This window comes from Typha angustifolia, chromosome 13, assembly GCF_048772165.1.
Source record: "Typha angustifolia cultivar Huaian chromosome 13, ASM4877216v1, whole genome shotgun sequence".
Classification (NCBI taxonomy): Eukaryota; Viridiplantae; Streptophyta; class Magnoliopsida; order Poales; family Typhaceae; genus Typha; species Typha angustifolia.
The window spans coordinates 8182660-8208051 of record NC_133251.1 but is presented as its reverse complement, the minus strand read 5'-3'; the positions used below and the strand labels follow the sequence as shown (position 1 = coordinate 8208051).

The 25392-nt window shown below is 38.8% G+C and overlaps 2 protein-coding genes across 3 annotated transcripts in view; one reads left to right on the top strand and one right to left on the bottom strand.

Moving 5' to 3' along the window:
* LOC140773471 (uncharacterized) overlaps positions 1-22747 on the bottom strand; it is a 30963-nt gene extending 8216 nt beyond the window's left edge. Inside the window, exons 1-2 of the mRNA XM_073116054.1 lie at positions 316-22747; positions 95-225 (exon numbers count right to left, since the gene is read on the bottom strand). Of these exons, the coding sequence (XP_072972155.1) occupies positions 95-225; positions 316-1876 (1692 nt within the window). The 5' untranslated portion in view covers positions 1877-22747. The remainder of the gene's footprint in view (positions 1-94; positions 226-315) is intronic.
* The window catches only part of LOC140773472 (probable BOI-related E3 ubiquitin-protein ligase 3), a 34230-nt gene extending 10709 nt beyond the window's left edge, over positions 1-23521 (top strand). For both annotated transcript variants that reach the window (XM_073116056.1, XM_073116055.1), the window contains exon 4: positions 22754-23521. In XM_073116056.1, the coding sequence (XP_072972157.1) occupies positions 22754-23281 (528 nt within the window). In that variant the 3' untranslated portion in view covers positions 23282-23521. The remainder of the gene's footprint in view (positions 1-22753) is intronic.
* The last annotated feature ends 1871 nt before the right edge of the window (positions 23522-25392 follow it).

Genomic DNA, 25392 nt, shown 5'->3' with positions numbered 1-25392 from the left:
GAAATATATTATTAGCTTATTGATTATATTGATTATTGAAAGTTAAAACTTGAAACAAATAATAATAAAATTATTTAATTGAATCATAACTTACTTCTTTATCGCACAGGATTTGTTTATGAATATCGGGCTCAAGCTTGCTGATTACCTTTCTAACCCCCAACAAGACTTCACTATCATTATTGACATTTTTAGAGAATTGAAATCTTGGATTAAGAAAATACCCTGTAAAAATTTAAAAATTGTAAGTATTCAAATTTTTAAATATTCATAAATAAAAGTAAATTAAAACTTAAAACTTAAAAGCATGCTTACCAGCAGCGTGTATATCTCTATGTAGTTGTTTGTTCCATCTAGAATCAATCATCTTCCACCACTTCTTATTACTTTGGCCCACATTTTTTTTTATTGATTCTTTAGCTATGTCCATTGCCTCATATAAGAAACCCATCTTAGACTTGTCATCACTGTCTACAAGTCTTAATACTTTGACAAGAGGCTCAAATACTGCGGTGGCAATTGTAATATTATCCCAAAATGTATTTGCAAGAGCCATATTTTTCAAAGTTTCACCTAAAGATTTATCTTTAGGTTTCATATTCTTAATTTTCATAGACCACTCCTGTGATGTAAACATCCGTATAATATCATCCTTGTAGCGCATGATGCTCTCCAAGGCTAAAAAGTGAGTGGCAAATCTAGTGACGCTGGGTCTGATGATCTCCCTACCACCAGTCATCTGCCTGAGTAAATGAAGAACCCAACCATGGTTATATATAAAATTTGTTAACCTCTGACCTTCACATATGACCATGTCAATTTCAGGCTCTTTTGCAATATCCTCTAACATCAGATCAATACAATGTGCAGCACATGGCGTCCAATATAAATGAGGTCTTTTAATCATCAGTAAATTTCCAGCAGCTTTATAATTTGCCCCATTATCAGTAACCACTTGGACTACTCTTTTTTCACCAATTTCTTGTACTACCTCATCCATCAACTGACAAATATAATCTGCACTTTTAAAATGAGCAGTAGCATCTACAGACTTCAAAAATATTGTCCCCATGCCAGAGTACACTAAGAAATTAATTATATTTCTTCTGTTTTGTGTACTCCACCCATCACACATCAGTGTACAACCAAATTCATCCCAATACCGTTTAAATGTCTCAATATAAGTATGAAGTTCATCTACCTCTGAGTCAAGATATTTAGTAGCAATATCATTTGAACTAGGAGGGGGAACACCAGGCCCTACTGATTGTATAGCATCCACCATAGTGTGATAGTAAGGGCTATCAGCTACATTGAAAGGAATATGATTGTAGAAGAAAAATTTAGAGATAGCTCTACCAATGTGTTTCTTTGCATTTTTAATTCCTTTGAGAGCTGTCTTGATTGAAGTTTGTGTACGACCCTTTTTTTTCTGAAGATATGTATCCATTGGTCCAATATTTTCAGACTCTGCTGTAACACCAGGAGTCCTATGGGTAGAACTGCTGCCCCCATATTCTCTCTCTCCTCGTATATTAACTGATCTAGATCTCTGAAAATTACTACCAGTGCTTCTTCTCATCTCTTCCTCTTCTCTATGCATATTTCTGCTCTCTTTTATTGCCCTCCTCATTTGTCTCTCCTCCTCATCCTCCTCACTTTGCTCACTGCTATCATTATCAATCTGTACAGGATTATTCATCAATTCTTCACGAATCATTGACTCTCTTTGTTGTGCAGATTGTTTATCCTTCTTTTTGCCAATTAAATGAGCCAACATCTGTTTTCTAACTTCCAAAGACACTTCAGTGCAAGCTGCTACATTTCCTTGTCTTCCAGCTAAATGTTCTTTCAAACGACTGACACCACCACTCATTTCCTTTCCACACCAGTTACATTTAACGCGCCTTTTATCTTGCCCAATAATGCTACAATGTTGCCACCCAATATCGGTATCATATGACTTCTCTTTTGGAGCTATTGATATTTTAGCTCTGCAAGACTGCAACTAAAAAACATAAACAAAAATCAAAATAAAATATAAAATAATTTAAAATAAGGCATAATTGCATAAAGCCATAAGCAGCACCTGCAGCTTGCTGCTGCGGCAGCAGGTGCAGTAGCTTTATGCAGCAGGTGCTGCGGCAGCACCGTGCTGCAGCACCTGCTGCTGCAGCAGCCAGCACCTTGCTGCAGCAGCAGTGAGCAGCAGCAGGGGAGAAAAAATTAAAAAACTGAAAAAAAAACTTACCGAAGGTCGTCGGAGATCGAGGTCGTCGGAGAACGTCGCCGGAGGTCGAGGTCACCGGAGAGACGGAGATCTACTCAGTCGCCGGGGAGAAAGAGAGTAAGAAATCGGTGAGAAAGAGAGAAAGAAAGAAATAAAGAAAAGAGAGAAAGAGACTAAGAGAGGAAAAGAGAGAAAGAGAGAGAGAGAAAAGGGAGAGAGGCAGGTGGGGATGGGGACATCAATTATTGATGTCCCCCGGGTCGGATCCGACCCGTTCCCACCCGTTTCGGCCGAAACGGCCGAAACCCCAACCGAAACCAATCAACCGATTGGTTTCGGCTGGGATCGGGATCGGCCTTGGCCGATCCCGATCCGTTTCGGCCGATCCCACTCGGGATCGGCCGAAACTGAGAACTATGATTTTGCTTTTATTGCCTCAAAAAGACCCTAAGCTATTAGTCGTTGGATGAATAGAGAATATTCCATTAAAAAAAACAAACTAATTTTTTTTTAAAATACCCCTCGGTAAATTTGTTTACTAGAGTTGATTACAATGCGGTCCCAAAGTGAATGGGCTAGGCTAAACTACACAGCAGTCATTACAAATATAGTTAATTTAACTCATTTATATGGTAATTGTTAAGTGTACTAACAATATGGTGTTTTGAGGTAATAAAAGTAAAATCCAAGGGGCAAACGATAAATACCCATATGATAGAGTGTTAATGATAATAAAACAAAAATGTATGGTGTTTTTTATTAAAGAGATGGCTTGCTTTTCATTTTCATCCCTTTGGTATTTTTTTATTCTTTGAGGGAGTTTCTTTGCATCACCAGAGATGTTCCATAAAGTTTGAATACTCCTGAATGTAAGCCATAGAACAATTGGCCATTCTGAGCTTTCTTTTGTTTGGATCATGGATCTAAGTATCGGCTGATCCCATGATGGATCAGCTGATATGTATCAGAATCAACCATAGCCGATCCTAATCCTGATCTGAACCCAAGGTGTAGCATGAGAGAGAAAGTTTCCTCTTCTTTCTTTTTTTCTCTCCCAAGCCATCCAATGCAGATGCGGCCTCGATCGACATCCGACGAGCTCCTCTGACGAAGATCCGACTCTCTCAACCTCCGACGAGCTCAGGTATGTTTTTTTTCATTCTATTTTCTATTTTTTTTCCTTCTCTCTTATTATCTAACTCCCTCCTCTCTCTTTTTGATTGTTCCTGTAACAATCTTTTTGCTACAATAGTAGAGTAGGAGAGAAGGGGAGGAAAAGAAAGGGAGGAAGAAAGAGAGGAGGGGAGGAGAATAGAGAGAGAGTGATAGAGAGAAAAAGATGGAAGGGAGACGTGGCAGGGAGAGTGAGAGAATGATACACTTAGTTAGGATCTTTTCTTATTGCATTAAATGTTTATTTTCATTAAATTTAAAGTTCTATAGGTCACGTTCGAACGCAGGAGGGGTCACGTTCGAATGTTCTTGCGAACGCCTGCATCAGGTTCGCAAATATAGAGAACGCATATTGTGCGTTCGAACGTAGTCGGACCGAACGCCCGCGTTTGAACGCTTGTATTGCGTTCGCATATACAGAGATGGAGCTTTTGGTGCGTTCGAACGCGATCTGGCGCATTGGAACGTGATCGGCGGGAATCCTTTAGAATTAGGGTTATATATTATTTTAGGACTTGTTGGCTAGCCTCTATAAATATGTGGATGGCAGCCAACTTCAGAATGCAATTGGATTATTGATTTCTTGCCTTCTATCTTCTCCCTAGACTCTCTCCCTCCCTTTTTACTATCTTTCCACCTCTACTGTAGGCAAGGTTTTTCATAACTTCTAATCTCCCTCGACTGTCGAGTCACCCATCTTCTTTGGGATCTCAACCACTTCGTTCCCTTCGTTTATATCCTTTAATCACATCCACCATCCACCTTCATCTCTATACCCATCCATAACCCTAACATCCACTCCATCCGTCACCACCACCATTACCCACGTTATTCCGTATTTTCGTCCCTACTACAGTTTGAATCAGCGAAAGGCGTAAACACAAAAGTTATAGATCAGGAAGTTGCGGATCTAACCCAATTGGTTTCGTAATTTTCTGACTATCGGAGAATATTTGACGAATATTTTTTCACGGTTATACGGACTAATTCCTATAATGCATCCAGATCTTGAAAGAATCGTTGTGTAACCTATCTTTGGTACAAGAACCTATCAAATTGATCTCAGACCTTATCATTTGGTATCAGAGCCTATCAATTGGTATTAGAGCAGGCGAATCTCAGACCTCCATTAATGGTTGAAACAAGGAAGATGACATCAACAAGAAGACCTATGGAGCGCACACCGACAAGGGAAGACTCAATCCACGATGACCCTAACCATGAGGTCGATTCCTTTGGAGCGACCACTGCAGGACCGAGTCAACTAACGTCTATGGGTGCAAATATGGATGAACTTAGGCATGTTCCAAACATTGTTACATAGAGTTGACACAATGCAAAAGGATCACAATGAATTCAAGGAATATGTCGTGAATCGATTGGGTTCGTTATTTCCTCGACGACGATCGGAGTTTCAAGGACCAGCGGTGGGACCTTATCGAACCGATACCTCGAAGGTCTAAGTGCGTCATGTGAGTGTCAATGATCCCCTCTTACCTATGCCTTCACATCATCCCCCACCTCCGTTACAAAACCCAAGTCCGGCGGTGGTGGAATCTGAGAGGCGTGTGGTACCGGTGCGCTTCGTCGATGAGAAGGATTGGCACTTTGAGGATGAGGTTGATCCCTATGGAGACGGTGATGGACGTACTCGAGGATTTAGAAAAGGTGATCAACATGCCCAAAGGTTTAGACCATCAAGGACCTTTCGCGAACTCGACAATGCTATTCGGGGGAGAACCGTACTCTTGGACTTTCCAAAATTCTAAGGCGGTGATCCAACGAATTGGGTGTTTCAAGTTGAACAATATTTTGATTGTCAAGGTACAACAGAAAATGCAAAGGTCCAGATGGCAAGCTTTCACCTCCAAGGAACGGCATTGCATTGGTATAGATCGATTATTCGTGGTGGTGGATTTACCGGATGTGTTGATTTTTGTAGGAGGATTACACGTAGATTTGGGACAGCGGCATATGAAGATTTTGCTGCCACATTAAGCAAGATGGTTCAGAGGACGACCGTATTGGAGTACCAAGCTGAGTTTGAAAGAGTTAGTAGTTGTTGTGAGCCATCTTGGTCCGAACAGATATTGATGAACACATTTATTTTAGGGCTACGGGTGACGTGGAGCTTTAATATGTTCGGATAGGATTGTTTTGTGATTTAAAGTTTTGGACCTTGTTGCAAAACTCGACAACATTCGAACATAAACTGAAATTGTCTTAGATTTTATTGAAAATATCAATAAGATTGTTGCCGGATATTACTGAAAACTTTGTTTGGGAAATACTAAAGTTGGAAAATTGGTTTTAGAGCTTATTGAAAATTGAAAATTAGAAAACTGAAACTGTAAATTGCTGAAATTTATGAAAATCTGAAAAACAATTTTCTGAATTTGTTAATTGCTGAAGTTCTGAAAAACTGAAATATGTTTCAAAATGCTGAAAATTAACAGATCTGAAATTTCTGTTTTGATCATGCTGAATTTATGAAAATCTAAAAGTGAAATTGGCTAATCACAGAAAATTGAAAACTGCAATTGCATTTTGCTGAAAAATTTACATCCTGAATTGTAAATGTGCATAATCTGAAAATATCTCATTTCTTGTGTATGTCACGGATTTTATTAATTGGATTTTAGTTAGTCACCTTATGACTCGAAGGTTTTCATTAACATATCTTATGATGAGGTTCTTATTGTTATTTTGCTACTTTTTTTGCATTTGTTGATTTCTTTATGATGTGCTTTTAAACTTTGGTTTCAAAAAAAAAATCTCTGGAAAATAGAAAATATCAAAAGGACTTGGATTTGGAAATATCTGATTCTATTGCATATTCACATCTTTGATCATTGTACTTGTCTCAAATATATTATATATCGATCTTCTGGATAGAGGTTGTAATGTTTCAGCATTGCACGTAGGATTGAAAGTGCAATTTACATGAAGCATGATTTGAAAAAATTCAACTAAATAACTACCTTACCTCATAAAATATGAAAGCCACCATAACATACCAAAACTTCAAAAGCATCTTCTTGCATTTGTCAGGTTGATTTGACTTCTAATGTTGATCAATTTTTGACCTGTGTAAATAAATTTGTGCATGGTCAAATCTAATGCAAAAAATAGTTCTTACAATCTATGTTTTCCATTGCACCCTTTTTAGTAGCTTCGCCGCTCCCCATCGACCTCGTTGTCGAGCTTGCCGTCGTCGATCACATCTCGCCGAGTCACCGTCACCACTCGCCCTAGCTCACACCCCCGTCAGGTGGCCTAGTCTGAGGGAGGGAGGAAGAAAGGTCGAGAAAAAGAGAGAGATTAAAAACTTAAGTTGCGGATCTAGATCTAGTGAACGACGACGACGCAAGTGGTGACGACAAAGATAAGTAGTCATTTACCTTTTCTCTCCCTCTCTTATAGCACGGCTGGCAAGTGCTGCAACACAGCCGTGCCATGCAGACCGGTAGTCGGCACGGTCCGTGCCTGTGGCATGACCATCGTTGCTAAAATGCAATCTAGCGGGCCGAGCGACCCGCCAATGCAGGCTGGCAGTTCGGGCCACTTAATAAATTTTATTAGGTTGGAAATGGATCAAGTTCAGTTTAATGGATCAAATCTATCTAACTAACCAATAATCGTTATATATAAAGAAAAAAATAGTAAAACTCTCTCTCTCCCTCTCCCTCTCCCTCTCCCTCTCCCCCTCCCTCTGTTATACAATCAAAACCCTAAACCCCCTCTTTCGAATTTCAGTCATCTTCTCCTACGGCAGCAAGCGACAACCAATGACCGGCAACTAGGGAGCTAAGGCGACAGTTAGCGGCAGTGAGTTATTGTGGACAATGAGGAATGACAATCGACAACAGCAAGCGACAGAATGTCTTTGATCTTTCTTCTCTCTCTCACTCTCTCCCACTCTCTCCCACTTTCTTTCAATCTCTATCAATCTCTCTTACTTCTTCCCACCGATGACATTTTTTTTTCACAGTCTCAAACTATTGATTGTTAATTACTCTTGATCTTTTTTCCCCACTTCTCAGTCTCTCCCACTCTTATTTAGGTAGCTAGAGAAATTATTTGCTACATGCTAATTAGACTGTGAATTAAGATTACTAAATTTTTTTCCACTGTCTTGCATTATAATCGGAGCTTTGGAGGAATTGGTTGCTAATTAAGTAAACAATTGCTGATTAGAGGAATTTAACTAGAGGAATTTGAAATGTGAATTACTGTTTAGTGATTAACTATTTAACTAACTACTGATTACTGTTTTAATTTTAGTTAGTAGTAACTGTCTTATTAATTACTGTTTTAATTTTACAAGTGTGAGGAGAGTTCACTAGTCTGTGTTTAGAAATCATCTACCATGTATTAAAACCAACGTTTCGAAACTCGGTATCAGGATCGAGATCCACCATCCGAAAAACAATACATATCAACCGTACCGATTACTCCTATGGGATCGACATTTTTTTTAACTAAGTAAAATTCTATATATTATATAAAAATACAGAAATTTTCTTTTTTTTATCATCCATAAGCTCGAAGGCCCGTATTAAGCTAGACAAAAGGCTAACCCTTTCTAGATACAGAGACACTTAGATCCTATCAAGTTTTTAGCCAATATAGTAAGCTGCCTAATCTAGGTTTCAAATCATGTGTGCCGCTGAACAATTGCTCCAAACCAAACGTCGCCGAGATCTACTCCAAGCTATCGCGCTGTTAAGCTGCTTCTCTAAGCCAATCGTACTGCCAAGCTATCAACCGAGTCAAACTAAGCTACCAAACCACCAAACAATTTAGCCATAATATTGTTTGTCGTTGGAGTCGAACCCATGACATCTGTAGTCAACTCTACTAGAGTTGGTTGGTAAAATATAGAAATATTTCAAAATATTTAGAAAAAAAAGATAAGAAAAATATATAAAGTCTAAAAATTTTAAAAAATGAATTAACTTTAAAAAAAATAAAACCCTATCCCTCTTCTCCCCCCCCCCCCCCCCCTCTCCATTTCTTCTCTCTTCCTTCTCTTCCCCTCTCTTTTTCTCCTCTTCTTCCCTCTCCCTTTTACTATCACAGCCCACCTCTCCGTTTTTCCTCCATTTTTCTCTCTTCTCTTCCCCTCTCTCTTTCCTTCACTTCTTCCCTCTCCCTCTTACTACCGCAGCCCACCTCTATTTTCTTTCCATTATTTCTTCTCTCTCCATTCTCTTCCTCAATCTCTTTTTCTCTTCTTCCTTCTCCTTAATGCCGCAGCCCACCTCTCTCTCTCTCTCTCTCTCTCTTATATCGGGATACTCGATCCGGCCGATACCCGACAGAAATGGGATTAGGGTCGGCTGAAACTAGATTTCATGATTAAAACACAACTTAAACATTAGTGGACATGTCTACTGCCTTTAAAAAAGCAAGAGCGAGTGTAATTCAAATCGAGTTAAGGACAATCAACGAGAATGCAATCTATGGTCATGGAGTAGTTCATTAAGGAGCTCAAGCAAGAGAAAGACTTCAATCAACGAATGTCATGCAGTAAGCAAGATTGAGAAGTAAATCAATCAACAACTAGTGGCGGTACGAAACATTATAGATGATTATTGGTTTCTAAGATTGTTATTGAAATAGTTTGATTCAATAGGTTAAATGAATTTGTGATTTTTTTCCTCTTTGATGAGCAAAGATAGGTTACACAACGATTCCTTCAAGATCTAGATGTATTACAAGAATCAGTTCGCGCGATCGTGAAAAAATATTCGTCAGATATTTTCCAGTAGTTAGAAAATTACGAAACTAATTAGGTTAGATCCGTAACTTCCTGATCTACAACTTTCGTATTTACGCCATTCGCAGATTCGAACTATAGCAAGGACGAAAACACGGAATAACATGGGTGATGGTAGTGGTGACGGATGGAGTGGATGTTAAGGTTATAGATGGGTATAGAGACGAAGGTGGATGGTGGATGTGATTAAAGGATATAAACGAAGGGAACGAAGTGGTCGAGATCCCAAAGAAGATGGGTGACTCGACAGTCGAGGGAGATTAGAAGTTATGAAAAACCTTGCCTACGGTAGAGGTGGAAAGATAGTAAAAAGGGAGGGAGAGAGTCTAGGGAGAAGATAGAAGGCAAGAAATCAATAATCCAATTGCATTCTGAAGTTGGCTGCCATCCACATATTTATAGAGGCTAGCCAACAAGTCCTAAAATAATATATAACCCTAATTCTAAAGGATTCCCGTCGATCACGTTCCAACGCGCCAGATCGCGTTCGAACACACTAAAAGCTCCATCTCTGTATATGCGAACGCGATGCAGGCGTTCGAACGCGAGCGTTCGAACTCACCAGACCGCGTTCGAACGCACAATATGAATTCTCTGTATTTGCGAACCTAATGCAGGCGTTCGCAAGGGCGTTCGAACACAACCCCTCCTGCGTTCAAACGCGACCAACAGAAATTTTATTTTAATGAAAATAAACACCTAATGCAATAAGAAAAAATTTTAACTAAGTGCACCACACTTCCCCTACCTTGCCCTCAAGGTGAAAAGTCAGGAAAAGCTCTAAAATGTCAGTCTCAACTCCCATGTCGCCTCATCGGATGGCTTGCCAAGCCACTTAACTAGAATCTCCATCTCTAATTTGATACCATGTCATCGGCGGAGCCTAGCAAGTACACGAACTGGCTCTATGATCTCTATCTCCTCCAATGGCTCCGATAGAACTGATCCAACGACCTCATGACCAGCCTCTAGAGTTTGGTGGAAGTGCTCCAATAATTTCTACCACAATCTATCATTTGCGGGCACTTGAATGCATCCGCGGTGCAGCAGCAAACCCCGTCTTGATTTTTCAACTCTTGATGGCACTCCGGATCATCCATCACCTCCTGCAACAATCTCAAAATATCTAGGTCAGATGTACATGCATACCTCAGCTCGTCAAAAAAGGGAAAGGTAGGAGAAAGAATAGGCTGCAAGCTCGGCGGTATCACGTTGGCACGATAGTGCATCCGCCGCTCTATTTTTCGTTCCCTTCTTGTATTGAATTTCATTATCATACCCCAGCAATTTTATGACCCATCTTTGCTATGTCGGAGTGTGTATGCGCTGTCCCATGAAGTATGGAAAGCTCCTTTGTTCGGTTTAAATAATGAATCGCCTACCAATCAAATAAGGTCTCCATTTTGTCACCGTATGCAAAATTGCCAAGATCTCTCTCTAATAAGTCGAAAATTGCTGAGATTTTTGTGACAAAGCCTTACTAAGAAATGCTATGGGACGTCCTCCTTGTATTAGTATAGCTCTTATGCCAACACCCGACGTATCACATTCCACAATAAATTCTTTGGTAAAGTCCGGTAGTGCTAAAATAGGTGTCGTCGTTATTGCTGTTTTTAGTTTTTCAATTGCTGAAGTGGCTTCATCCGTCCATCTAAAAGAGTCTTTCTTCAATAAAACAGTGAGAGCAGCGATCTTGCCATATCCGGCGATTAATCAACGATAATATCCGGTGATGAATCAACGATAATATCCGGTGACGAATCAACGATAATATCCTATCAGCCCCAAAAATGCTCTCAATCCGGTAGTAGTAGTAGGAATAGGCCAAGCGGTTATACATGCAATCTTTTGAGGATTCGCCGCTACACCATTTGTTGAAATGATGTGACCTAAATACTCCACTTGTGGTACTCTCCATAGGCACTTGGACTTCTTGATCTTCAATTGGTTTTGCTTCAACAAATTCAGTACATCTTTCAAATGCCGCCAATACTCCAATTCAATCCTGCTATACACCAAAATGTCGTCAAAAAATATTAAGACATACCTTCGCAAGAGAGACCAAAATATATCATTCATAAGGCCTTAAAAGGTAGCTAGAGCATTGGTGAGACCAAAAGGCATCACCCGAAACTCGTAATATCCGTCCAGAGTCCGAAATACAGTTTTGTGCACATCCGCCAGGTGAACTCTGATTTGATGATACCTGGCCCTCAAGTCAAGCTTGCTGAATATGATCGCCCCTGCTAGCTCGTCCAACAGCTCCTCTATAACCGAAATGGGATACTAATCTTTAACAGTAATAGCGTTTAGTGTCCAATAGTCGATACAAAAATGTCATGTCCCGTCCTTTTTTCGCACCAATAGCACGGGAGATGAGTATGAGCTATAACTTGGTTGTATAAGGCCTTGCTCTAACATCTCGACTACCATCTTTGAGATAACTTCTTTTTGCACATGAATACCGATATGGCCTCACGTTCGTTGGTGCAGCCCCATGTATAATCTCTATACGATGGTCTGCTACTCTCTTCGGTAGCAACTCCTGTAGCTCCTCAAACAGTCCAGAAAAGTTATCTAATAAATTAGACAATTCAATGGTAGTACCTAAACTCGTTTGAGGCTCATCTCCTGCTGGACCTAACTGAAGAAGATAGGCCAAATCATATGCACAAGGTAGCCCCATCATAGGTTGCATCACAGGAATTGGCAAAGACCGAACACCATCAAGCTGCACATCTTTGTTTTCCTATTTAAATTTCATCCACATGCTCTGAAAATTAAATGTGACGGATCTCAAACTTTGTAACCACAATGATGTCGTGTCCTTATACCTGTATATCGATCCGGCGACACAAGCTCTCCACCTTAAGCTTTATGCCATCTCCAATAGCAACATCAAATTCCGTGGTCGGTTCGGCATCCAAACCCAATCTCCTCACTAACCTCTCGTCTAGAAAGTTGTATGTACTCCCCGAATCAATGAGGATGTCCACACAATGCTTTCTAACGAGTCCGTCTACTCGTAATATCCTCGGCGCGGAAGTATCCGAATATGCATGCATCGATATTTCAGCTTGGATATCTTCCTCCGCACTCTCCACAACACTTTCTCATGGACCCCTCTGGACACTCTCCATCATCAACAACCTCATCATCCTCCTCAAAACCGTCGATAGGCATCACACTCCCGATCGGTTTAGAACACCGATGACCGAGGGTGAAACGCTAATCATATCGAAAGCAAAAGTCCTTCGCTTTTCTCTCCTCCACCTGGGCAGATGTGAGAGTTCGAACAAGGGGTCTTGTGCCTCCTCTAACATTGAAAGAAAGTCTCAAAGGTGGTCGTAGTCTAGTACTCGCAGCCGCTGTTTTTGAACCCGTAAAATTTTCAGCCGGCGTTCCAGGTGCAAACTGCCCATCTTGATTGCTACAATTGATTTTCGTTGCCATTTTTAGAGCTTTATATTTTTGCTCTATCCTCACGGTCTTCTCAAAGGCCTCCTCAAGAGTAAAAGGACAAAGAGCACGAACATCCGCCTGTATCTAATGCTTATAAGATCAAGGAAGACCAACAATACCATGGATTTTATTGACTTCATGCTTATAATTTTCAATTTTCAATAAGCTCTAAAACCAATTTTCCAACTTTAGTATTTCCCAAACAAAGTTTTTCAGTAATATCCGGCAACAATCTTATTGAGATTTTCATAAAATCCAAGAAGTTTCAGTTTATGTTTGAGTCTTGTCGAGTTTTGCAACAAGGTCCAAAACTTTAAATCACAAAACAATCCTATCTGAGCATATTAAAGCTCCATGTCAAGTCATCATATTCAATGAATTCATGCTTATAAGATCAAGGAAGACCAACAATAGAGCAAACATGTAAATAATGACATATACCCAAAGACCCAAGATAAATCAATGAAAATCTGATGAGTAAAACTCGATCAAAATTGTCAATCTCACATGAAAACATGAAATCCGTCTAAATGGAAGGCAACAACAGTTCATCCAAAGAATACAATATATCAGCAAAATCAGATAAGGCCAAAAAGAATACGACGATAAACTTTGGCCAAAACACATGGCTAGGGATTTAAATATTTTCAGAAAGCTCTCCCTAACCAGCTTATCCCATATGAATTACTCTGAACAATTACCCCACTGAGGTGCAACGTAACTTCCTTTTCTGACCCAAATTGTTCTGACCTTGTAGCTTTAACCGTTGTTTTCTATAGCTGACATTCTGACAGGTGACCAATTTTGCATGCTTTATGCTTTTTCTACCCTTCCTATGTTTTTTTTTCCAACCATATGATTGATGATTCAATTTGAACGATCCCCATGCATTAATCTATCAAATCCTATATATGTCACAAGTAGTGGGTGAACAAAACAGCTAACCATGATATGACCTTTTATCCTGCATCTATGGGATATATGAACATAAAATATATGATTTACATACTTCCTATTTGTCATATATATTACATTGTCATGTGCGAAGGTCTAACAAATAAAGTGGTAGGATACACGTCATCTTTATCTTTCGATGTAGATGGTACATGCGTGGAGGTGCTTCTGGTTTATCCAAGTTTTTTCTTACAGTTTCCTTTTTGAGCTCCAAGAAGATTGTTCAAGTTAAGTTATATGAAACTTTTTAAAATGCAAGTAGACTCATATTACTCAGATTCTAAACTTTTTATTTTCTCAAGCAAGCTATCTCTAGAAATTGATTTTTCATGAATATTCACTTTTAGAAATTGAATTTTATCCAAAAGAGATGCTTTTTCAGATTTAAATCAGGATCAATTTCATCATCATAATTTTTTTCTTTTCTTTTTGGGAGAAAAAAGAGATTCCTTTTACTTTTTTAGGAAATCGTAGGATAAACTTATAAGTTTGCGAATTACCTACCAGTTATTCTACCTATTCGATGTTGACGTCCTTGCTTTCTTCTATAGTTGTTACCTTCGGTGAAATTTTAGAGTGGGATCGGAGGATTTTCCTAACAATTCGGCTCTCCGGTTTGAAGCTCGTGTTGCATTGTCGCTTAATTTCTGATAGAACTTGTCAAACGTTTTAGATGCATCTTGAAAGTCTAAAATGTAGTCAAACTTTGAAGTTAAGATAATTTAACAGAATATGTACCTTCGTGTACATCCCATACTTTTGCAATTTCATATGCACATATCTTTTGGAATTCATCTTGGGAGACGCCTCTAAAAATAATTTTAATGGTTGTTCTATTTTATCCTAAGTTCTTGAGTTCATTTTTATCTCATTTTTTTATAGGTTTTGGTATAACAAATTCTCCTGTTTTTTCAAGAAGAGGAGAATAACTATCAACAATTGAAATCTAAACATGCTTATCAATAATGATGGTCGTGCCGCAGGCACGGACGGTGCTGACCACCGGCCAGCATGGCACGTGCTGCGGCACTTGCCTATTGTGCCGTAAGAGAAGGAGAGAAAAAAGTAAGAGATACTCATTTTTGTCTTCACAGTGGCCATCGCCATTGCTTGCCTTTGCCGTCGCCGTCGCTTTGTCGGGTGCTCTAGCGAGAGAGAGGTTAAAAATTTAAGTTGCGGATCTAGATCTCTCTTTTCTCTTAGGCTAAGGCATCTGACAAAGCGACAGCGAGCAGTGATCGGCGACGGGTAGCTTGACGACGAGGTCGATGGCAAGGGGCGAAGCTATTAGGAGGGGCGCCATGTGGCATCCCTCGTGCCATGTGCCGGTACGCCGCCGGCACAGCAAGTGCCGGTTGGCATGCGCTGTGCTAGTCGGCATGGCCATCCATGCTTATCAATAATAGACTTAACTCTTACTAATTTTCTAATATGGATAATTGACCTTCTCTTGGTAAATCTATATCACAAGGATCTCTTTAAGATAGGAGAAATCTATTCAAATACTAATTGAAATTTTGAGAATGATATAGGAATCCTAGATCGAGTAGGTGCAGAAGATATAGAAAGTCAAATTTTTGTTAAACTGAAAAGGTCGAAACTTGGTTTAGAAGACCGATCTGAGTCGAATTTAGAAAATCGAAACCAAGTAGGGAACATAAAACCAAATCCAAAAAAGAATAGGTACCATGTCAAATTTGAGACAATATTTTTAATGTGGAAAAGCCTTCCTCAACAAAAGGAAAATTTACGGATTTGATTAATCTCTTGGATCAATCTATTTTTCTAACCAATGATGGTCGTGCCATTATCGACACGGAACGTGTTGAGCAGCATGCCCCACCGTGTCAATAGCACACCTCTGCGTATCTTTGTTTTTTAATAAATTTTTTAGGATATTTAAAAAAAAATTTCGGTCTTCGATATGTCAATCTTTAGTTTTTAGTTTAAATATATGTATTAAAAGTTCAAAATCTACATTATAATGCTTTATCTTTAGATTACTTTTGTAAATGATCTATTTAAAAGAAAAAATTTGGAGGTTATTTGTATTCCTCGGAAATCTCCGCCAACATCACCGTTCAATATTTCTTGACTTACTATTAGCTAAACTACCTGAACACCAGGTCCAATGTGAGTAGATCAGAGGTAGATCTTTGCCTGCTAGGCAAAAGGATAGTAAATTACAAATTCTATCTTAGTAGGACATGTATTTCTATTGCTATAAAATTAATAAATAAAAATGAACTAGTTAATGGTAGGGTTACCCTTATCCTTAAAATAAAGCAACAATTAAATATAAATATTATTTAACATATACTATGATTGAAGACATTAAAACTAATATTAATAATTGGACACTCCATAATATAATTGAATACTCCATAATATAATTGAATACATAATATTAATTGATAATAGTTTAATAATTAAAATTAATATCTAGTTGAACGTAAAATGACGAGGAGGATTAAATAGGCGTGGCAATCGGGTCAGGTTAAGCGCGTTCGGGTCGGGTTAACTTTACCCTGACATGAACACGACCCGATTAATAAACGGGTTGTATTTGGTAAATACGAACACAACCCGATTATTAAACGGGTAACACGACACGATCCGCCTAACCCATTTAATAAACGGATCGTGTTAATACGACACATTAATACGACCCATCTAACCCGTTTAAATTAAATGGGTCGGGTTAACACGACATGTTTAAGACAACCCGTCTAACCCGTTTAATAAATCCTATATAAAATTCAATGTTTATTGATTTATCGTACAAACAAGATAACCTATTTTCAACTCAAAACTCATACAATATCAAAATTACAATTCTAATAATTCAACATAACAAAAGTTCATATAATAAAATTTAGAATTTAGAACAAAATTTTAACTCTTAAGCCCAAATCCATACAATGAATTATATGGATTAAAATTTAGAACAAATCTTTACAACAAGTTTTAGTTTCAACTCTCATATGTAACAATCAATAACAAATACTTTGAAATGAGTAAACACTAATAGCATTAAGACTTTTTAGGAAAGCCAAGGGTGAGGAAAAGCCACAAAGAGCACTGTCTCGTTCATAGGTATCTCCCTTACTCGAGACCAGTGAACAAGGCATCTTCTCTGTCTCAAAGACTGCACCAAGGAGCCAGTTCAGCTCAGAGAATGTCTCATGCACAAGAGAAGTCAGGTCTGGTATGTAGTTCTACAATAACAACATGCAGCATCAGCAGCAGCTCAATAATACCACTCATCCTTCATTTGATGCTTTGTCCTACGAATCCATCAACCTGATTAATAGCAGGCCATTAATTCTTCATGTACCAAGTTTAGAAACACCTACCAATTTGATGTTTACGCCTTTTGAATTGCAGCCACAATCAAAGTGCATGATGGATGCCGCTTTGATGCTTATTAACATATCACCGGCCTTGGCAATGTTGAGAAAGCCTCAGCGCGCATCGACTTCGGACAGCCCCATTAGTATAATGGTTTGGTAGTTTATTTACCAGTTCAAGCTAATGGAAGCCTGGGAAATGGAGAGGAAGAGATGACCCTTGTAAGAACCGAAAATAATAATAATTAAAAAAAAGGGGTTGAGAGAGGAGGGTACACGTGCTTTGCACGTGCAGCCCCCTCCCCTCTCCCTCTCCGGCACGCGACGAGCCAATCGCTGAAATCTCGTCGAATCCAAATCTAATTTAGATTTGAATTTTTGCTCTATAAATTAAACCCTAATTTTTTTTTCTCTTCTTAATCCCCCTCAGCCTCCTCTCTTTTTCCTCTTCTTTGCTTTTTTCTTTCTCACCATCGGAGTTATGTCGTGGAATCGGCCTACCAGAGTGCCGTCGTAGCCATCGGAGATCACCACGTGACTCCTTGGTAAGCCGTCTCCCACCCCTCAAATTTAATTTTAGTTTAATAAGGTAAAATGAAAATACCTAATTCGTGAGATTTTGACTTCGTCGGCGAGTCACACTGGCCGGTGGCTTCAGGTTGCTATCGCTCTATCACTGGAAGCGTCTTGCCGTTAGCCTTGTGCCGTGGGCGTTCACCTTTGGAGCCCTCGTGGCTTCGGTCGCCGTCGGCCATGAAGTCGATCACCGTACGCGGGTTCTCCTCCACCTCGCGAGGACGACGGCATCGTGTGGGTGTCGAGTTGCTTAGGGCGCGATCGACGAACCGTCGTCCGCGGTGGCCGCCGGTGTTTCTCTCTTTCTCTTTTTCTCTTTTTCTCTCTTTCTCTCTTTCTCGCCTCTCTGTTCTTTTTCGATTTGGAGGAGGCAGACTCGGGCAGCCCGAGTCTAGCCTTCTCCCTTTTAAGTTTTTGGATTCGGGTCGGGTTGGATCCGAATCCAAGGGACCCGACCCGGTTCCATTAGTTTAATTGGATTGGGCTTTGGGCCCAATCCATTTAAGAATTGGTTGGGTAGGTTGCGGGACAACTGCAGCCCAGCCCAGCTGTTTTGGGCTTATTTTGGCCTAATTTATTAAATTTTGAGTTAAATTGTTGAAAGATTTTTAATATTTTTTTAAAAAATGTTAATGTTATTTATTATTAAAGGTGGTGATTTTTAGCACGTGAGCTAAAGATTTGAGATTTTGATTGTTTTGCCTAGACTCAGGTGAGTGGGTTCACTCACATATTTATTTTTATTACATTTCGTACCTTGTCAGACCATGTAAATTTTCTATGTGCAAATTTATTTATTTCATCTTTATGTGCAAAATTTAATTGTTACATTTTCTATGTGCATTTAATCATTATACTCAGTGCATCACCATACCTTGTGCAAATATTAAATTTTAGTGAAAAGAAAAATAAGACTAGTATTGGTACAACTTAGAGAACAGTCCCGGTATAAATCACTTCCGGTTTTTCATTGTGACTCAAGTCTATTTGGAAGTCTAGGGGAAAGTCCTAAATCAGATTACTGCGGTGATTTTCTTAGGTGACTCTGGCGGGGTTAGGGAACAGTTCTAGGATGAATGAGAAATTTCCTAGGTGACTCTAACTTCTCTAATGGTTAGTGGAAAGACAGAGTGTCTTGATCACATAGTGATACTATCTGATGACCCTAACCAGATCAGCTATGAAGAAAAGTCCCGAGCGTTATTTTGAGGTGACTTCTAGTTGATGTGGATCCACAGGGTATAGACCCATTGAGACATGACAGTATGAATATTGGAAAGATGTTAATATGTTGAAACTGTGCAAGGTTACAAGTTATAACTCTTTATTGTTATCATTGTCATTATTTAAAGAGCATGCCTATTACAAATTTGTTATAGATATTGTTGATTTTAGTTTAATTTTATTCAACATTAATATAATTTAGAATTTATTTGGTTTTCGAGTGGATTCCACTCACTGAGCTATAGTTGTTGGATCATGGAATTGTTTGTTTTTTTATTTATTTATCTATCTCAGGTAATAGTCAATGTGGCGACTGAGCGAGATGTACCCGGACTCCATCTCCGTGGATCCATCTGTTTATTTTTCCGCTTTTTTGACTTTTATGCTTTAGATTAAAAATTAAATTTATTTTGTTTAGAGACTCAAAAACAATGACATTGTTTTATAATAATTGTAATTAGTTTTAAATTTAATAAAGCAGATCTTCTTCGTTTATTTATTTTTGTCATCGTACACTTAGGAAGTATTTATAAGGCTTTGTGTATCTCAAGCATATTGATGTGCATGGCTGGTTATGATTCTTATTTTCAGGTCGTGACATCCCTTAGGAAGCATGTATATTCTTTCAGTGTAAACACAAACAATGGGTTGGAACTGAGAGAATGGCCAGCTTGCCCTTCAATCTTCCAGCAAATATTTCTGATGAGTGGAAGTCCAACTTGACATGGGATTCAATCCCTTGTACCACAGAGATGTCGATATTCTACAAACAAATGCCATACTTAAATCAGATGTAGTATACTGCAAAAAAAAAAAAGAAACATCTTCTCTGTTAGCATTGCTGCTAGCATGGACAAAACCAGAGCTTATTAGAGTGATATGGGCATCTTAAAGACAGTTCCTGTTAACAGCAAAGCTTAACAGAATGAGAAGAAAGATACTTCAGCTAATATTGAACTATTAAAGTCCTTGAACAATTAGCGATAGCTTTTGTACTTTAAATACAGAAACAGTTCTAGGAGTAGATGATGCAGTTTGTATTTTCTAGTGTACACTATCTGATTATAGAGAAATTTATCAGTAGGCTAACAAGCATGATATCAACCTCTTTGCTTGCGTCTACTCTTTGGCGATTATCAATGTCTTTCACATGATGAGTTAGCACAAGGAGTAGGAGAAGATTACTAAAGTCAGTTAGTACTATCACTAAAGAGAAGACAGTTAACAGGCACATGGAACTTGAAGTTTTAGTCAATGCTTCAAGGTTGTGAAAACAATATAATAACCACTGAGGAAAGCCTGCTAAATCATTGCACATGAGTTAATCAAAGCCTCTTTCATGACAGGATTAAAAATATAACCCAATCTTCGTATTCGAGCAATATTTTTGTCACAAGTATCATAGCAAAGATAACTTCCTCCTAGTTAACTTCAAGAACAACAATTTACAAAGAAAGAATATTACCAACTGACATATCTGAGAGCCCCCTTTCGTAGCATGAGGAAATTCACAAAATTTGCCTCTTTTTGCACAAAAGCTAGAAGACCATTCTATTGCAAACATAGACATTTGAAGACCACGGGCTTGGCGACGATGGCTACGACGATGAGGGATTGGCAGGCAGCGACGACAGCGACGATGAGGGCTCAACAGGCAATGACGGTGAGGGTGAGGGCAGATAGTGAGGAGATCTGATGGCGGTGAGGGATTTAATGGAGGCACCGTGGGTGCCGCAGGTGGAGATAGTGACGGAGGTATTGCAACAAGCGAGACGAGGATGGAAGAACTGGGGTAGGCTATAGATAGCCAGTTGCGATTGGAGAGATTGGAGAGATGGGAGCGAAATTTTTTTTTCCCCAAAAGGATGAGGTAGCTGGAGAGATTGAGATTTGAGAGAGTGGGTTAGGTTTGGGAACTTAGGGCTTTTAGACACTTTATATGTATATATACATACATAATAGGTTGGCGGGTTGACCCGACCCGATCCAACTCGACTCGTTTACTTAAACAGATCAAATGGGCCAGTAGTATAAACCTGAACATGACCCGATTATTAAACGGGTTGACCCGATTAGACTAAACCCAAACTTGATTAAAAGTCGGGTTATCTGGTCGGGTCAAATTTTGCCACCCCTAGGATTAAAGACTTCATTTGCCAACACAAGAATAATACGAGAATATTGCATTAAATACTATCAATATTTTTCAAAACCCATTCACTGATAGTATTGCTCGTTATAATGTCTCATATAGTTTTCATACAAATAAAAAATTTATAATTTTTCTTATGATATAATATGGATACTGAACATGCACAGGAATAAACGTTACTGGATAGACACAGACACATCATAAGCATATGCAGATTGTGGATATAAAGTATAATAAGGGTATTCTAGCTATGATGAATGTGATTGATATGATGGTAATTATGATGAACTCATATTATTCTGTGAGTGCACTTCTCTTGATGTTCTGCTATCAACAGACTCAAGTCCTTTGTAAAAATAATACATTTCTGAGAAGGTTGTGTAATAGAAATGTATGTCTCATCTCCATCATCACTGTCACTAGACTAAATCTTGTTATTATCACCATCACCATCATCATCTCTAGTCTTATTATCATCAATTTTATCTCTGTCTTCTAAATTATCAACTGGTCAGTTGATTTGATAATAATCAATAAAAATAAAGAATTTTTTAAAAAAGGGCTTCACATTGCATAATGATTGGTATGAGGTCATGCCGGACGGCACACAGCCGTGCCGGACCAACACGGCTCAGTATGGGGGTGTGCCACTGGCACATTCTGTGCCAAGTGCCGTGCCATTATCGGCACTGGGCGTACGGACCTACATGGCCATTAATGTTTCTAACAATCGTAACAAGATTCAGTTACAATCTTTCCTATCATTCACCGCATATTGATTGAAGCAACATTCAATGTTCCCTAAATAGCCATTGATTGAAGTCTTTCTCTTGTTTAAACTTTTTTTCAATGGACTACTCCGTGAACATAGATTGCATCCTCGTTGATTGTCCTTAACTTGACATGAATCACACTTTCTCGCTCTTTAAAGGAATTCGACGAGTAGACAATTTCATTGACGTTTAAGCTCCTCCTTGGTGTTTCTATTTCAATATATGGTAGATGAATTCTAAGCACATAGACTAATGAACTCTCCTCACACTTGTAGAAAATAAAGCTCCTTAAGGAAAGTAGAACTTTCAATTTAATGAACTTTAATCTCTCGATTAGTTGTTCTAACCTATGGTATCCTTTTATAATGGTGGAGGAACATATTTGGTTTGTACTAGGAGACTCACCAAAATAAAGATTTATTGTTTTTCTGAAATTTCCTTTGCTATCCTGCATGATCGTTTTGCACCGAACTTGCGTTCCTTATTTCTTCTTTCACAGAACTAATGTCGTGGTTCAAACTGACCAGGAATAGTTTGAAATGTTTCTGCAGTAATGCTGAATTTGGGCTTGCTTTGATTCCGTTCATCCATTTTTTTGCACATATAAGTCTTCCATAAATAGTGTGATTTCATTATACATAAAATCTAGATTGCACTTCAGATTTACTAGTGTTTTATGTCCATGAATTTGCCATTATAAAGACAATCATTTGACAGTCTTTTTTGGTAAATGCAAATAAAGTTCCAATCATTGGGACTTTGTAATGGTTCAGTTACTTTTGCAATCTCGGGCAAGTAATTGTTGAGATTCCGTGTGCAGTCAAATGTCCAGAAGTATTCTGTGTTAAGCATGATTTGCTCATCTTTCTAATAAACCTGCTAACTTATGTTTTTTACACACTTGACAACACAAGTATATTTGACTTCTACGTATGGAGATGTTATCTTTGATTTATTTCTACTTCATTTCCAGCACTGCAATATCTGCTGAGGTTTAAACGCATTGCTTTCAATATTATTCCCTACATCCACAGTTTTATTGTGAATAATCTATCACAAAAATTTCACTGTTACCAGGGTGAACAATTAAGGCGATCTATACTGGAGAAGGTTCAGGAAAAGCAACTCCAGACATTGGCTTCAGTGGAGGACAGGATTCTCAGAAAGATACGGGAGAAAGAAACAGAAGTAGATAGTATCAACAAAAAGAACTTGCAGCTTGAGGAGCAGATGAAACAGATGGCTATGGAAGTTGGTACATGGCAACAACGTGCCAAGTACAACGAAAGCATGATAAATGCCCTCAAGTATAATCTTGAGCAAGTGTATGCTCAGAGCAGGGACAACAAAGAAGGATGCGGTGACAGTGAGGTAGATGATACAGCTTCTTGCTGCAATGGTGGGGCCATCAAGTTACAGCTTCTCTCCAAGGAGAACAAGGATTTGAAGGGCTCAATGGCCTGTAAAGTTTGCAAAGTAAATGAAGCATGTATGCTTTTGTTGCCCTGTCGACATCTTTGCTTGTGCAAGGATTGCGAGAATAAGCTGAGTTTCTGCCCTCTTTGTCAGTCCTCAAAGTTCATTGGCATGGAGATCTATATGTAATGCGACACTTGTCTGATGGGAACTGGTTAATCCATCTGTCTATTTTGAAACATTAGTACTTAATGTTGTGAATATACTGGAGAATTTGTTGGCGATGTCATTGAACTTGACATTAATGGCTATTTGTAGGTTGACTTGCGCAGTATGTATTGAGTCGAGACTGCTACTGATTTGGAACTTATTTCAAATTGGTACAGTTCATTATATCTGTTCGAATGAGCTGACCTGAGTTAAACTTTACTATTACCAGATAATCTTGCCAAACAACATGACCTGACGTATTTCTGATGTGTATTTATGTTTTGAGCTTTGTATGCTTTTATGGATGCCATTCTGGATGTTTCTAGAGAAATTTGCATTTAACACCTTGCATTTTGACCTATCAGTGTCACCCTGTAATTTTAATATTTGCAATTTGAACCCTCCTTTTCTCAAATATGTGCAGAAAAATATCTAAATGTTTGTTATTGTTAATTAAACTTAACTAAAATCTCTAGGTTAGCTTAATGTTACAATTACCCTCGGGGTGGTTGTGATCACAATAAGACTTAGCTCTGATTAGTCCAAGATCGGAACTTTAGAGGCCAATGCCGATTGATCTAACAGTCAAAAGGCTTGAAAGCCTGATTTATTCCCTTGGAAGTTAGGGGTCCACCAATGCAATTCGAATCACAACGATTAGAGATATATATCTGAAGATATCTAAGAAATATTGATCGAAGGTTAAAAAGGTAGCCGGATGGACATGGAAGGTGGAAGGTGGAAAATGGAATATGACAATAGTAGTGGGGAGATAAAATATAAAGGTAGACGAAAGGGACTATTTGACATAAGGGAAGGGCAGCTGTGGCGTTAACCATGGCCGAGGATGAAGCTCAGCGAGAGAGAGGGAGAGTGGGGGAGAAGAGTCTTGCAGTAAATGTAACGCCCCCGCCCGGCACGGGCACGTGCACGCACACGCGCCCACACGGCACGCGCGGCGCACGCGACAGGTCGGGCGGGGCCCGTCACGCACATATACACTCCTGTGCACATACGTTCATGACATCATCAAATAACACCTGCTAACATATCCATGATCACATAATCCATCACCAAATAAATCATACTCTTAACCAAATAAACCTGTTAACATATGAATATCAAAGTCCACAATAATATACACTAGACCGCTACATAATCTGGCAGGATCCACACAGGCCACAACAAACCATCAAGATATAACTAAAATAACTAATACAAGGGTACACTATGATTCGACCTGTATTATACAAATCATTGTCTAATACAAAAGAGTACAAATATCAAATATTGGTACAACTCGATTTCTATATAAACTATCATCTATACCATCTCGTATCTATAGCTCACCTCATCATCGCTCTAAAATATCTTCTCAAGTCGCTATCACGTACCACATATCTGAGGGGGTTAGAAAAGAAATAAAGAGAGTCATGAGCAAAAGGCTCAGTGAATAGACCTTACCCCGAATCAGTGATGCCAAACAGAGAGTAAATCATGTACTGGATAATATGAATCAGAAAGCAGTATGATGTCATGTATGAACATATATATATATGTATCCTCAATGACATATATATGAATGAAATCAGTTCTCATGAATGACCATATTATATCCTCAACCGAAATTATATAACATGATGAAATTACCATATAACATCACCGAATATAACACCATATCATGTATAACAATTATGATCCAATGATACTAGTCACAACAATGATGATGCATGATGCATGCCAACTACTAGATAATCATATATGTCAGAGCCAGATATAATTCACATATCTCTCACTATCACAATCATCCGTCTCAACTCTGAATATCATCCACTATGCTGGACTACGGTACCCGGCCCCAAACTCGATACACATCATGTCACAAGCTCAGAGCATACCCTGTCATACGCTAAGAGTATCTCTGTAGATAAATCATACCCTGCCATACGCTAAGGGTATCTCTGAAGAAAGTAATCATACCCTGCCATACGCTAAGGGTATATCAATGATAGTTGTACCCTGTCATACGCTAAGAGTACAACTATCAGCCATCACCATACTCTGCCATACGCTAAGAGTATGTCCAGTAC